The 16,408-nt window shown below is 52.0% G+C and overlaps 1 protein-coding gene across 1 annotated transcript in view; it reads right to left on the minus strand.

The window, feature by feature from the left end:
- The window catches only part of RADIL (Rap associating with DIL domain), a 132,529-nt gene extending 121,087 nt beyond the window's left edge, over nt 1-11,442 (minus strand). The window contains exon 1 of the mRNA XM_039226156.1: nt 11,386-11,442. Coding sequence (XP_039082087.1) covers nt 11,386-11,432 — 47 coding nt within the window. The 5' untranslated portion in view covers nt 11,433-11,442. The remainder of the gene's footprint in view (nt 1-11,385) is intronic.
- Between the last annotated feature and the right edge of the window lie 4,966 nt (nt 11,443-16,408).

Consider the following 16,408-nt stretch of genomic DNA (forward strand, 5'->3'; position numbering starts at 1 on the left):
AGGCGTCGGGGTCTGTCATCCTCCCGGCCACCTCTAGGAAGGACAGACCACTGCCCACATGCCCTGGCCTCCCTGCCACGTCCCCATCTCTGCTGTCTTCCCTGCCCCGATGTCATGATGGAATCACATTCCAAAAGATTTCCGGAGGGCTCACGGAAAAAAGCCTCCTCCTCACCGGGACCGCACCGAGGGGACTCCTCCCCAATCCCATGCCTTTTCAGAGCCATGTCCCAAACTGGAATCTGCTGGGAGGAATTGGTGAGGAAAATCAGCAAATGTCCCCTGCGCCTGGGGGCTCTGAGCCCCTGACTCACCGGGAGGCTCTGATGGGAGGATGAGGGGCCACCCCCATAGCCCACCACCTGCCAGAACCGTTTGACAGCCATGAGGGGCCCGCCCTTGCCCCAGAAATCGCATCTCAAGGCTCGTGCTAGTGTCTGACCGAGCAGCCCGGCAGAGGCCTTGAACGACCATCCTCCCCCCAAAACAGTGCCATGTGCCCTGGCACAGCCCAGCCCTGCCAACGGCCAAGTCCATCCTGAGACAGGCAGAGCCACGGACACTCCACAGCGGAGTGGAGAAGCCAGATTCCGACCCAACTCCGTCCCCTACGAGCAGGATTCGGGCACCCATTCCTGTGCAAAGTGGCTGCCTGCTGGGAGAGCCACAGCTTCCTGGGGCAAAATCCACATGCGTGTGCGTGCACGCGCACGCGTGCACACACACACACACACACACAGAGCACACCACCCACAGGGTCCACAGAGCCCGGAACATCATCCACACATTCTAAGGACGTCTATGCTACAAACAGACTCCTCGATTCCTTCCTCATGAAGCCTTTCTTGGAAAGAAATGAATACTGACTTAATGTCGGATAATAACAAAGATCCCACTACTTTGGTGTGTTAAGTGCAGAGAGGTTGGGGGCGCGGGTCTCTCTTCTTCATTAAGAGGGAATTCTGCCAAGGGGTACAGAAATGCTGATGCATAGGAGCACATGTACCCCAATGTTCATAGCAGCACTCTCCACAATAGCTAAAACATGGAAAGAGCCTAAGTGTCCATCAACAGATGAATGGATCAAGAAGATGTGGTTTATCTATACCATGGAATACTACATGGCAATGAGAAACAATGAAATCTGGCCATGTGTAGCTACATGGATGGACCTTGAGGGTGTTATGCTGAGCGAAATAAGTCAGGCAGAGAAGGACAAATATCATATGTGTGCACGTATAGGAGGATTAGGAGGAACTTGATGGAGGAACAAGGGGGAGAAGAAGGGCGGAAATGGTGGGGGAAAGGGAGAGAGGCAAACCATGAGAGACTCTTGAATGCTGACAAAAACTGAGGTCTGATGGATGTGGGGGGGAGGGGGGGATGGGCATGGAGGAGGGCACTTGTGGGGATGAGCACTGAGTGTTATGTAGAAACTAATTTGACAATAAACTATTTGTAAAAAAAAAAAAAAAAGAGGGAATTCTGACCATCCCAAAACCTGATGAAATCATTCACTCAGACAACAGTAATCGATGGAAGCGAAGACGGGTGATGACAGGTTGCTGAGCAACTGAAGGGCCCCAAGGTCAATCTCTGCATCACCGGAAGCAGGACCTCAGTGGCCCCTGGAGAATGCAATGAGAAGTTTCTTGCCTTTCCTGCCTGGAATGTGGGTCCTGAATCGAACATAGTCTCTACAGCTGTGCTATCTATCTAACAGGGCAACCAATAGCAACATGTAACTCAGTAAATGTTCTTTCTCTAAAACGAAATAGGGGCGCCTGGGTGGCTCAACCCGTTAAGCATCCAACTTCACTTCAGGTCATAATCTCATGGTATGTGAGTTCGAGCCCTGCGTCAGGCTCTGTGCTGTCACCTCGGATCTTCTGTTTCCCTATCCCTCCCCCGCTCCCACTCGTGCTCTCTCTCTCAAAAATGAAAACATTACGAAATGTTTTTAAGAACTAAATAAAACAGGGGCGCCTGGGTGGCTTAGTCGGTTGAGCGTCCGACTTTCACTTAGGTCATGATCTCATGGTTCGTGGGTTTGAGCCCCGTGTCGGGCTCTGTGCTGACTGCCAGCTCAGAGCCTGGAGCCTATTTCAGAGTCTGTGACTCCCTCTCTCTCTGACCCTCCTCTGCTCACGCTGTCTCTCTCTCTCTCTCCTAGAAATAAATAAAAAATATTAAAAAAAAATAAAAGAACTAAATAAAACATACAATTCAAGGGCTCAATAGCTCTAAGACTTACTGCCAATGCGGACAGGTGGGGGTGGGGGGGTGGGAAGGGTCTAGTGGTTGGGGAAGGAACTGTCCTCACCAGGAAGGGATGCGCACTCAAGTCATACCACCCATACTACTGAGGGATCTGTCCCCAAATACATCAAGACAGAGAATAAACAGGGATGAAGCAAATGTGGCAAAATGTTAGTAATCGCTGAGGTCAAGCTGCAGGGTGACTGGGGTTCATTACACTATTCTCCTTACTTTTATGAAAGACAGTTTTCCAAATAAATAAAACATTAAAAAAAAATAAAGAAAGGGGCACCTGGATGGTTCAGTCGGTTAAGCGTCCGACTTCGGCTCAGGTCAGGATCTCATGATTCGTGGGTTCGAGCCCCTCGTCGGGCTCTGTGCTGACTGCCAGCTTCGAGCCTGGAGCCTGTTTCAGTTTCTGTGTCTCCCTCTCTCTCTGACCCTCGCCTGCTCACGCTGTCTCTTCTGCTCTCTCAGAAATAAATAAAACATTAAAAAAAAAAAAAAAGACCGCTTTCCTAATGTGAGGACTGGAATATGTATATGCTCTCAAAACACTCCCTCCCCACAAACGCTAACACACATATACTCTTACAGAGAGAACACCAGGAAGATTACCACCATGAGCAAGCGATCACGAACAACATCACGTCAAGGACAGACTGACATGTCAGTTATAAGGTGCCTAGAAGGAGCAGCACTGCTCCTACCATAAGGCGGGGGGTGTGTGCCTGGGCAGCTCAATCAGTTAAGCGTCCGACTTTGACTCAGGTCTTGATCTCGTGGTTCGTGAGTTTAAGCCCCGTGTCGGGCTCTGTGCTGACAGCTCAGAGCCTAGAGCTGCTTCAGATTCTGTGTCTCCCTCTCTCTCTGCCCCTCCCCTACCTACTCTCTGTCTCTCTCTGTCAAAAATGAACAAACATTAAAAATATTTTAAAAAACAGGGGCGCCTGGGTGGCTTAGTCGGTCAAGTGTCCGACTTTTGCTTAGGTCATGATCTCGCAGTTTGTGGGTTCGGGCCTGCGTCGGGCTCTTTGCTGACTGCCAGCTCAGAGCCTGGAGCCTGTTTCAGTCTGTGACTCCCTCTCTCTGACCCTCCCCTGTTCACACTGTCTCTCTCTCTCTCTTAGAAATAAAATAAAAAACATTAAAAAAAATTTTTTAAAAACAAACACAGAGCCTCAATCTAACTGTGAGACCCCCAAACCGAGCCCAGGGACCCCACATGAGGCAGCCTGCAGAACTGGCCTGGACACCTCAAAAACATGGGTGCCTCGTGTGGGGATGACCACTGGGTGTTATATGGAAACCAACTTGACAATAAACTATTTGTAAAAAAAAAAAAAAAAAAGAAAAAGAAAAACATGGGTGCCTGATAGAAGAAGACAGATGAATTCTGGACTTGAGGAGGCTAAGGAAACAACGCAGGGCACCCCAAACCAGACCCTGGCAGCTGGAGCAGTGATGGGGCAGTTGGTAAAATCTACATACAGACTCATGTGAGATAATACTGCCTCGACGCTAACGTCCCTTTTCCTTCTCTTTGCTTTCGCATTTAATAGATGACCTGCTTCTCTGTTTCTGTTTTCAGCTAGGCTTTATTTTTTCAGCCATTTTTTAAATTGTGGTAAAATACTTGCAACACAGACTTTACTGTTCCAACCACTTTTTGGTGTCCAGTTCAGGGGCACTGAGCACACTCACACGGCTGTGCCAACTGTGACCCTTCCATCTTCCCACTCTGAGAGTCTGCCCCCATTACCCTCGGACCCCCACCAGCCCCAGCGCCTGGCTCCACCGCCTGCTCTGTCTCTTGTGACTCGACAACTCTGAGGACCCCACAGAGGTAGAATCACACATCTGTCCTTTTGTCCATCAGCCTATTCGCATACTGTCTTCATCCGGTTCGTGCCTGGTGCAGCATCTATCAGTTTCCTTCCCTTTATATTGTTTCTTTGTTTGAGAGACTGCGGCGGGAGGGGCAGAGAGGGAGGGGAATCCCAAACAGGCTCCACACCCATCAGCGCAGAGCCTGCTGTGGGGCTCAAACTCACAAACGACACGATCATGACCTGAGCTGAAATCAAGTGTCCAAGGCTTAACGAACTGAGCCACCCAGGCGCCCCCTTTCTTTTTAAGGCTCAGTCTCTATTCTTTTTTTTTAATGTTTATTTATTTTTCATGTTAGTTTAATGTTTATTTAATGTTTTTTTGAGAGAGAGACAGAGTGTAAGCAGGGGAGGAGCAGAGAGGGAGACACAGAATCTGAAGCTCCAGGCCCTGGGGTGTCAGCACAGAGCCCGATGTGGGGCTCAAACTCAAGAACTGCAAGAGATCACAACCTGAGCAGAAGTCGGACGCCCAACCGACTGAGCCACCCAGGCGCCCCACAGTCTCTGTTCTTAAATGGCATTGACTAGTACTACATACACACACACTGAAGGCTTTGGGGTAATGGGACATATTGACAAGTAACCGTCCAATCCCACCGTCAGGAGATGAAACAGGCAGGCCCCCCTCCTGTGGCTCCCCAGCCCCTGGGGGTCCCAGGAAGCCCCCTACCTTGCTCACTGCGGTGGTAGCCTTTGAAGTGGTGGCTTCCTGGGACCAAAACCTTGCTACTCAGCATAAAAGCCTCAATGGCACCCCGGAGCCCACGGGACAAAGGCCAGCAGCTGGGCACACCCGGACTCTTGGGGGCCTGACCCCACAGCCTCCACTCCAGAGGGTCCGAGTCTAGCCTCAGACTCTTCCCCGCATTCCTGCACTCCCCCTCCAGCCCTCGCTGGCACTCTTCCCGCTTCCAGCCTTCTGCAGAACCCGTTTGCCCCGAAGGACCCACCCCAAAGCCGCAAGGTCCCCGAGGTGTCTCCTGTCCCATCCAGCATCGTGTATAAAATGACACTCACTTTCGTTTTTGGCCACATTCCGCACCTCATTCCATCGGGCTCAAGTGGAACCACACCCTGCCACCACCCTAGCCATGCCTCACTCCCAAACTCCATCCTCCAAAGGATCCAGACTGGCACAGCCTTTCCCCTGACGCCCAGTGACAGGTTCAAGGGTATGCATGCAGTCCAAGTCAGGGCACAGAGACTCGACTCCAGGACAGCGGTGTTCCTGCCGGGAAAAAGAAGCTCCCTGTCCACAAGGGCTGTTAGCAGTCCAGAACACACAGCCACCAGAAGAAACGAAGCCCAGAGACAAAGAGAGACAGCGGAGATCCCCTTTGAGACCCTGGATCCAGCTATACCTGAACTCAGATGCTCCTGGACTTCCTGCCTCTCTGGGGCAGTCCCCTGGGTCTGGAGAAGCTTGTTTCTTAGAGAGTGCTTCAAACCCTCCCCGGAAAGAGGTTGTAAATAATAACAATCACTTACACGAATAACCACCACTTTGGAGCGCCAACTGTATACCTGTACCAGATGCTTCTCGTACATACCTGGATCACCTTAAGAGCAACCAAACAAGTTGTTCGTGAAACCTAGAACCTTCAGAATTTCTCGGCAGGAATGGGAATGGTCCTAAAAGGCCTCACTGGGACGGTGCGTAGTCCCTGAGCCTGCAGAGAGCCTAGCAGGGTCACCGTACGCCTCCCCAGCCCCACGTGAGCCTCATGTACAAGAAGGCTAGCAAGGCTTAATGAGTAAGCAGCCTGCTCCAGAAAACCCAACAAAGAGATGAGCAGAATCAGAATACAAACTTCCAGCTCTTGCCTCTCCCCAAGGGCACCGCTGTGGGAAGAGCTGGGCCCTGACCTTTGTGTGCCCTTGGGAGCAACTTCAAGATCCATGGCGAGGACTGCATTACGGGGGCCATTCCCGGGGGCATCCTGAGACCTGGTCATGCCAGCAAGCATCACCTGGAACTCAGGACCCACAGCATGTGGCCAGTGCCCAGGTCTAACGATGAATCAGAGACGTCCTCTGAGCGCTGGGACCTTGCTGCACAGACGTCCCCATCAGTGTTACTTACAGAAGTGGATTCCAAGAAGCCATCTAAGCAACCGGAAGTGAGAAATAAAATAAAGCAGGGTGCAATGATGGATGGAGTGTCAGGCACACGGTAAAGCGAGCTCACGAGTAATTGTTAAAGGCAAGGGACACAGCATTGCAGAAGGTCCCACTTTTAAAATGAGGGTACAATGCTAGCTATAGGGTATCTGCAGAAAAAAGACTGGAAGAAAATAAAAACACATTTCACAGTAATGATCTCAAGATGGCAGGATGAAGGGTGACTGTTGCTTTCATTTTTTTAATGTTTATTTATTTACTTGCAGAGAGATAAAGAGAGAGGGAGAAAGAGAATCCCAAGCAGGCTCGACACCATCAGTGCAAAGCCCAATGTGGGGCTTGATCACAAGCCATGAGATCATGACCTAGACAGAAGTCGTAGGCTTAATGGACTGAGCCACCCAGGCGCCCTGATTGCTTTCATGTTTATACCTACTTCCCAAGATCTAAAAAATGTTCTTCAAGGAGCACACACTACATTTATAACCGTAATGTTGCTTTATAATGACCCCCTTTCAATGTCAGATTAAAGTAAGAGAGTAGACCAATGTCTTCAGAGGTTAATTCGCTTGTCCAGAGCCACACAGCCACTCTTCATTCAACAGATTTGACTGGTACCCACTCAGATGCCAGGTGCTGTTCCGAGCCCCGGGGAGGCAGCAATGGACACAGGTAGCTGGACTGCACTTCCTAGCCTCCCCTGCAGTAAGGCATGGCCACATGGGCAAGTCCCCCCATGGGAAGGGGAGCTATCTTATAGGTCACATAGAACCCAGCTTGTTTTTCTGCCCAAGTCAAGAATTAGAACACTGCCAGGACCCAGAAGCACCCTGTGTACCCACCCACCCCACCTCCCTTAGAAGGAGCCAGGAAGCTGAGTTTGCACTAGTCATTTTCTGGCTTTCCACACACCCTCCTCTGCACTCCTGAACAACGCAGCTGGTTTGCCTGTTTTTGAGCATTAAGTGATTGCATTCGCACTTGGTGTTTTGCTGTCACTCTCCACACCTAGGAGATTTATCGTATCATACTGGTGCCTGAAAGCAGAGGTCACTCTCACAGCGGGAAATCATTCCAGCACGTGAGTACACACCATTCCACCAAGGATGCTTGGGGTGTCCTGCTTATCACGAACAACGCTGCTAAGATTCTCATCCGTTCCCTCTGATGCACGTGTGCACCACTTTCTCCAGGGTAGACGCCCAGGGAAAACGGGTAGCTTTCAGCTCATTTGTGTTCTCTCGTCTCTGTGTTCATCTGCAAGACGATATGCATTTTCACATTTTCTATTCTCTTATCTGTCCTTCTCTTATGGTAGGTGGGTCTTTATACATCCTGGATATTAATGAACGGAGTGGTTAAATGTGCTGCAAATATGTCCTTCAAGTTTGTCTTCTATTTTCTTCGTGGCATTTTTTTTATTTGATGAATAGGAACTCATCATTTTTAACATAGTCTCATTTATCCATCTTCTCGTTAACGGTTTTAACTTTCCATGCCGTCAGAAATCTTTACCTACGCTGATATCTAAAAGATGTTCTTTTCTGTTTTCTAAAAGTTTTCAAGGGTTTTTTTACAAGTGTTTTTTTCTTTAATTTCACTTATAAATGTTTAATCCATCCAGAAATGCTTTTTTCTGTATGGTGTGAGCTAGGGCTCTGGTTTCATTGTTTCAGTACCATTTATTCCACAGACTGTCCTTGCCCCAGGTGATCGGCAACACCAGATTTCTCAAAAATCAAAGAGAGAGCTTAGGATTCTTTCTCTCCCTTTCCTTCTGTCCCTCCCCTGCTCAAGCACATGCTTGCTTGCTCTCGCTCTCAAAAAAATAAAATGTTTTTATATGCATCAATCAGCTTCCAAGCTATTATGTTCCATTGGTCAATGTCCCTAGCCTTGCATCAATACGACACAGTCTCTAATTCCTATAGCTTTATGATAAATATATTTCTTGATCTAGCTAAAGCATTTAAGGATTCCAGGTTAGAAATTTAAAGACCATCTGGTCCAACCATTCACTGAAAAACAAAAGGCTCAGGGAAGGAAAGCATATTTTATGGTGTCACACAGCATGTAACCAGGGACACTGTTACGGGCTGATTGTTTGTGTCCCCCCACTCCAACAAAATGTGTAGGCTGAAATCTACAGTGTGATGTAAATTTCCACTAAATTTCCAGTGTGATGGCATCTGGGCATAATCAGGTCAAGAGGGTAGAAGCCCTTCTGAATGAGATTAGAGTTTTATAAGAAGAGACCAGAGAGCTACCTCCTTCTCTTTCTATTACATAAAAATACGAGAAGTCTGTAGTCTATAACCCACAAGATGGACCTCACCAGAACCCAACCATGTGGGCACCTGATCCCGAACCTTGAGCTTCCAGAACTATAAGAAATAATTTTCTATTGTTTATAAGCCACCTAGTTTATGATACTTTGTTACAACAGCCCAAACCTACTAACACAAACACCCATTTCTCACCCTGGAAGATATTCCTGTGCTATTTAAGATGGCAGCCACCAGGCCATGTGGCTATTGAGTACTTGAAATAAGCTCGTCCAAAGTGACATGGATCTTGGGGCGCCTGGGTGGCTAGGTCGGTTGAGCGTCTGACTTCAGCTCAGGTCATAATCTCACGGTTTGTGGGTTCGAGCCCCAAGTCAAGCTCTGTGCTGATAGCTAGCTCAGAGCCTGGAGCCTGCTTCCGATTCTGTGTCTCCCTCTCTCTCTGACCCTCCCCTGCTCATGCTGTCTCTCTCTCTCTCAGAAATAAATAAAATATTAAAAAAAAAAAAAACAAAGTGAGATGGGTCAGAAGTGTAAAAGACACAAACAGATGTCAAAGACTTGCAGTGCAATGTCTCATGAATAATTCACTTATATTGATTATATGTTGAAATGATAACACTTTGCATATCAAGGATTCATGACAATATATTCTTAAAATTAATTTCACTTTTTACCTTCCTACAACAATGAGATAGAAAATCAGCCACACGTTCAATGGAATAGCTACTGAAAAATACAGAACGACGTATGTGGCCTGTATCACATTTCTACTGAACGGCACTGGGTCCCATAATGAAATTCGCTCAATCAAGAAGCCTTTATTAAGGATCTAACTTGTAGGCTGCACCACAGTAAAGCCATGAAATGAGGAAGAGAACAGAAATAGTTCTAATCAATGTGCTTCACTTCCTCACTGGACTCATCACCCGTAGAAATGGCATCTGTCCAAGCATGAAAGGAGAAAAGCTCATGGTCCAGCCCAGACCCAGCTGAAGAGCTCTATCCCAGTTAGAGAGGGCAGCACCAGTGTACAAATCTAAAGATCACTCGGACCAAGCTTCCTGTCCTCTCACAAATAAATCAACGAACTGGGATCCAGAGAGGTTCAGACACCTACCCAAGACCACACAGCAGGTGCAAGACAGGTGAAGGCCCACGGCACGCGCTTCACAGCTCCTTCCCTGCATGTTTGCATCTGTGGCCTCACGTCCTAGGCTTCCCCCTTCCCTTGCAAGGAACCCTCCACCAACTCAGACCTCACCATAGCACACGGGACCCTCGAGAACAAGCCTTTGAGAGTCCCAGCATCCATATCAGAGAAGACCCCATGGATCTGAGCAGCCAGTCCCCCCCACCTTCAAGCCAAAAGAAAAACCACAGGAACTCCCCCATGCATCCACTTTCCCAGTGAGACCCCCCTCAAACATTATGAAGGAGACATGGACAACACCCTTCCCCCCAGGAAATGGAGGGTGAATCGGAGCGGGAAAAACCCTAGTTCTGCCACCTCCAATGCCATGCTCAGCCTGGACATCTCTGATCACACTCTGCTGTTTGACCAGAATCTGTACACACCTCGTAGGGACAAGGACCCTCAGCAAGTGCCAGGAGACAACGAGCCACTGAGATGTGGGCATCAAAATTGATGCCAGCCCGTCTCCAATTGACCACCTTCCCCTCCACACGGAAGCAGGACACCTGAGGGGGAGGGCAAAAAGTCAGCCGGGCACCCTCTGGGTGCCCAGGCGGGAGGCAAAAGCCCTGGCTGGGATCTCAGAATGGCCAGTCCTTCCTCAAGACCCCCAGGGGCTGAGGGCAGCTGTGAAAACGGGTTTCCATGCCACCTTTAAGGCGAGTGGACCCCACAGAATCTTAGAGAAACTTAGTAATTACGAACCTGCCCGTTTAATGTGTACTTAGTGCAATAGGACCTTGGCTGCCACTCAGCACTCTGGTGGGAGTACCTGTCCTCATCATTTTAGGAGAAACTGAGGCTCAGGAGTGACCACAAACCTCACCGTGGGAAAAGGCCAAGATGTACAAGTAGCTTTTCCTGGGTCCTAAGCCTCAGTTTCCCCACCTAAAAAGAGCATTTAATTCATTCCTCCAGCTTGCTGAGGGTGGTCAGGCTGGTGGATGGTAGGGAAAGACGTGGTGCGGGGGTGGAGGAGGGGGTTGACAGGATGATACGGCTGTGCGGCGTGGGGGAGGGGGTGCAAGGGCAGTGCACGGGGTAGCGGAGGAACACGGGTGGTGCGTGCAAGCACCTCTTATCGTTAACAAGAACACCGGATAGAAATTGAGCGATTAATCTGCTCTGGTCACTAATCTTCACGGGGTCCCCAGGGATAGGGGCGTTCATTATCCCCGTTTGGGGGGCCTGGAAATTGAGGTTCAGGGAGGTGAAGCGACTCGCCTCGGGACTCGCCGCCAGGAGAGGAGACGCGGGGAAGCGGCGCTGCTCCCGGGTCCGGGGCGCGCACAGCTGGGCGCGGAGACTCACAAAGAGCACGAAGTCGCGTTTCTGGTTTCTTCTGGCGGAGCATAAGATCCATTTATCAACTCCAATTCTCCCGGCGGCGCAGAGACGGGAGAGACCCTCGGCCATCCCTCCCCGCGCGCGCCCCCCTCCCCACGCGCGCCCCTCTCCCCGCGCGCGCCCCCCTCCCTGCGCGCTCCCCCTCCGCGGGCGCCCCCTTCCCCGCGGGCCCCCTCCTCGAACGCCCCCCTCCCCACTTGCCCCCCTCCCCGGCGCCCCCTCCCGGAGCGCCCCACCTCCCCGCCATCCAGCACGCGCCCCCCGCCCCGCGCGCTCCCGCCCTCACCTCGCGTACTTCGTCTTCTGGAAATCCAGGAGCCGGGGAGCGAACATCACGGCGGTTCCATCAGCACCCAGCCCCGGCGCTAGGAGGGAGGGAGGGAAGGAGGCGCGGGGCGCGGGAGCAGCAGGTAGGCGGGCGCAGGGCGGGGGCCGCCCGGGGGGCGCGCGGAGCGCGAGCTGGAGCCGAGCCGAGCCGGAGCCCGAGACGCCGACGCCGAATCCCTGACAGATGGTGGCGGGGGCGGGGCGGGGGGGCTCCGGGCCAATCGCCTTAGTCCCCGAGGCCTCGGCCCCCTCCCCGTGCCCGGCCGACCCCTCTGGCCTTCGCGGAGGCGGAGGAGGAGCCATGGGAAGGATGGGGGCTTCCTATGGCAGCCACTTCTCTCTCTCTCTCCCGGTGCCCCCTCCTCGGGTAGTTTTCAGAGCGAGGTGACGGCCTGCTAGACGGAGCCCCGCTGGCGCCGGGGCCGGGCTGGAAAGGGAGCGGACTCTGCTGGCGCGCCAGCCGCTCAGGCCCCTCGGCGTGGCCGGCCCCGGGGTTCACTTGTAGCTCGCGCTTCTCCCACGGCCTGCGCCTCTTGCCTTTGAGCGCCTGCGAGGCCCGACGGCCCCACGGGATCGGCCCGGGAATGGCCGCAGTCTCTGGGGAACGCCTCCACTCCCAGAGACTGTGACTCTGGGGACCCTCACGACCCTTCAGGACAGGGGGACATGCATGGTTGCCGGATTCCATTGTACCCAGGATCTGCCCAGCCGCCTCTGATCTACAAGATCCAGTTGTCTCCTTTGGGAGACCTTGGCCCGGGTTATGGGCTGTGGGGAACCACCCACGGGAAGGGGCTGCTGGAGACAGAACAGACTTCAACCTGAAAGGACAGGTGCCCAAACTGAAGGACAGGCACCTGCTTCTCCCCCTCCTCTCCCTTCCCTTATGTTCCCAAACCACAGCTCCCTGCTACTTTTTATGATGCTTTATTTGAGATCCTGCTACACATCCAGAAAACAATCCCATCCTATGGAATTCATTTCCGCACTCCAAACGCTGGGCTCAGGCTGGGCTCAGATACCCAGTGTTGGTGAGGACAAAAAGGGTGGCAAGTAATGCATTTACAGGGCGCAGCGGGGCTGGGCGACAGCGGGTGTGAGTGTGGCTGGGCAGGCAGGGCTGGAGGTGGGGACCAGAGAAGGGGTCTAGGGATGTTTATGAGATAAAATCCGCCAGACTCTGATGATGGATTAGAAGTGTAAGGTGAGCACTGGGCTCCTGGCCGGCCCTGCAGGGTGGGTACTGCAGGGTGTGGGGGGAGGGGGAAGAGACCAGAGGAGAAACAGCAAGAAGGTGAGGGAAGATGTGAGTTGGGTTTTGCCAGGTGAGCTTGAGGTCAAGGTAGACATGAGTGGAAGGCCGAGGGCTAGACTGGTGGGCCAGAGGGTCCAGTAGGGTAACAAGCCCACCCTTCAAGGAGGTCTGGAAGGTCCCTTGGACCTGCAGGTTTCAAATTGCTCATCTGGACCTACCAGCCACCAGCTGGTATTAATTGTATTCTACATTAAATACAACGAAATGCAGTTTGAAATGCAGCTCTTCACTCACACGAGCCACAGATCGAGTGCTCAACAGCTGCATGTGACCAGTGGCTGCCGTATCGGGCCGTTTCCAGCATCGCAGCAAGTCCCATGGGGCAGTGTGGCTCTAGACCAGGCAGTCACCCCAGGTGGGCAGTGAGCAGCCACTGGAAATGAAACAGAAGAGACATCTGGAGTGCCTTGGGGGGGGGGGGGAGGAATAAGTCACGTTCAGGAAACTTTTGTTTCAGTTGTTTGCAGACATTTTGTGTCCTGGTTGGCATGGAAAACATATTCTTACTGAGAGTCATGGTTACGAACAGGCGAGGCTCATAGCTATAGTGACCAGCGCCTCCTGTCCACTCGGTGAAGGGTGAAAAGAGGCTGAGAGGGACCAGGGGACCCACCCAAGGTCACACAGCCAGAAGAGCTGTCCTGGAGCCCAGCTTCCCAGGCTCTGAGCTCTGAGCCTGCATTGGCTTCTTCCCTGACCTTGACCTCCATCACCATGGTTATGACCCCACATACACACACACATACAATAAAGGACTGCCTTGTTGTCAGCCTCACCAGGACACACCTGTCCCCAGGTGCCAGCCATACCTCCTCCTTAGTCCTCAACCTCAATTCCCAAAAATCCCTCTGTCTTTATAAATGAGAAAGGCCCCAGTGGCCTGACCCCCCAGTGGCCCCCTCTTCCCGGGAAGTCCAGGGCAGGTCTGGGGCATCCGCTGTTGACTGCAGCTGCCCCGGGGGATGAGGGGAGCTACAGGTGTGGGACCAGTCCTCCCCAGGCTGCCGGACCCTGGCCTCCTCCTGGCCCCAGCCTGCCGTTGACCTTCAGCAGTTCTTGGCAATGTGTTCAGCAAGGCCCCACAGGAGACCCCCAAAGAGAAACACAAGCCTAGAAATGGATTTTCTTTTTCTCTAAAAGCAAAAAGAGTTGAATAAGAAACAAGTTACTATTTTTACTGCTGGGGTCTGGTTGTTATGGCAACTGAGGGCCTGACTCCCTGGAGGGATCAGGCTGGCCTGCCAGGGAAGGACGCAAAGTGGGTGCCAGGGGCGGCGGCAGCCCCCGGGATGAGCCTCGGACTCCCGACCGCGGGGCCTTCCAGGACCCCTGCCCCTGGCCCTGCCTGCCCCCACCCAGTGACGGAAGGCCACCTGTGCCCACCTAACCGTGGCCCCTGGCCCCTGGCAACTTCTCCCTTTGGCACAAGCCCACCTCCTGCTGGCTGTGTGGTCTCAGCTCCCCGGCCTGGTCACCGAGCCTGTCCGTCCCTGCTCCTGGGAGAGGGTCATTGTGCCCTTGTCTCCAGATGCAACTTGCGGCCCCTGCCACAGTGACTGCTCACGGGCACCTGAGCCACAGCCCCTCAAGCCCTCGTGGCCAAAATCCAATTCATCTTCCCTCTGCTGCTGCTCCCTCTGCCCCCTCCTCAGAAGGCGGCCCCGCACCACCTCTCGGGCCCGCTTGGCCATAGCTGGAAGCTCTAAACGAGGCCTCTCCAGGATCAGAGGCCGGCCTCCACCTCCACCTAGCTTTGTGCCCTGAACCCAGGTGCTTCCCACTCAAGGCTCAGTTTCCCTACTTGCAAAGGATCACTGAAGGGACAAAGGCCGCCTGGGCCCAACATTATTACTGGAAATGTGTCTCCCCTCCTGTCCCCCCTGTAGCACTCCATGGTAGGGGGTGCATTTCCTTACTCTCAGACAAGGAGCTGTGCTCAGGCGGGCCAAGCCCCACAGCAAGCCACACAGCACATCTGTCTGTCCCTGAAGTGCCCTGCACTATTGCATGGGCACTGATTAAACACCTCCTGTGCTCCCGGGTCTTCGGAGGTGCAGAGTGGCAAGCAGGTAGGGAGATAACGCCCCCACCAAACACCAATGCTTTTCATCCCTTCTCTGGAGCCCTGACCACATCACCAGTCTCCTCCCACAGGGCCAACCTCTCCCATCTGCCCCGGGGACCCAACGGCACCTTCTGACATGATTCTTCTCCTCCCTCCTAATGACTTCCGTCCCCAATCAGGTATGACATGAGCCCCTACTATGTGTCCTGCAGTGTCTGGCAGCAAAGTCTCCATTGTCTCTGCCTGGCCAAGTCACATACCTTCCTTACCAGGGTGACTTTCCAAAACTCAAGTCTGACGAAGCTTCTCTCCCTAAAACCCTTTGGTGGCTCCCATTGCCTTCAGGATGGAGTCAGAATTAAAAAAAACAAAAAAACCAGCCTCACCCACCACTCACATGCAATAAGTAAATCCCAACTCCCCAAACATGCATGGCTTTCTCGTGCCCCGTGACGACGCAGATGCTGTTCTCTCTGCCTGGAAGGCCTTTTCTCCTTAGTTTGCCAGGCAGATCTCTATTTATTCTTCCAGACCCAGTTCACAGTTCTCCTTTGCGAGAGCTTTCGGGGAAATGGCTTCTCCTTCCTTTTACGCCACCTTCGAACCAGCACCCGGGCCCCATGGGATCATCTTGTATATGCCCACCAGCCAAAGACTGCCTGGACTGGTGCCTGCGGTAAGATTTACCAACTGGCTGCAATTAGGGGGAGGGCCCAATGTGGGGAACTGGAGGGGGTCTCTATGAGGGGCGTTAGGAAGGACTTTAAGCAGAATTGGTACTTACCTTAGGTACTTAGGGACGGTCAAGGTATTGGGGCTTTACTTTTTATTGGGCACTGTCAGGGGATATCTGGGCAGCTCAATCAGTTAAGCATCCGACTTTGGCTCAGGTCATGATCTCATGGTTCATGGGTTTGAGCCCCACATCGAGCTCTGTGCTGACAGCTCGGAGCCTGGAGCCTGCTTCGGATCCTGTGTCTCCCTCTCTCTCTGCCTCTTCCCTGCTCATGCTCTGTCTCTTTCTCTCTCTCAAATATAAAGACATTAAAAAATGTCTTTATATTAAAAATATAAAATAAAACTTAAAAAAAGGAGAAAGACCATAGGGGTCGATATAAAAGTGGCGTGCACTCTGCAGACAGGCAGGAACGATTTTTAAATCCTCCATCAGCCCCTTGCGCCGCTAGGGATGGGACAACTATGTCAAATGTGAACATGATGAACACTCAGAAATCCACCTTGAGGCCATCCTCAGGCGCGGAGGTACCAACTTGCAAATGTCACTGTGCTCAAGGCGCCCTCCAGATTCTTTCTGCTCTCGGCCACTCCCTATACCTTCAAATAGTACCTGTATCTGTAGCTTAGCTATAATCTATCTATACATATATGCACGTATATACATACATGTACACGTGTATACACACACTCGTGTGTAGTTTATAAATATGTATACATCTTCGATTTTATAATATAGGTTCCAGACTATATTTGATGTATGGTGTTAAATAACAAAACTCCAACTTAATAAAACTTAAAGAAATGATTGGTTTAACTAATCAATTCATGGGACAGGCAGCATCCCATCCAGCAAGTGGCGGGCGG

Source organism: Hyaena hyaena, unplaced genomic scaffold (assembly GCF_003009895.1).
Source record: "Hyaena hyaena isolate Hyena2069 unplaced genomic scaffold, ASM300989v1 scaffold_20, whole genome shotgun sequence".
In the NCBI taxonomy this organism is placed as follows: domain Eukaryota; kingdom Metazoa; phylum Chordata; class Mammalia; order Carnivora; family Hyaenidae; genus Hyaena; species Hyaena hyaena.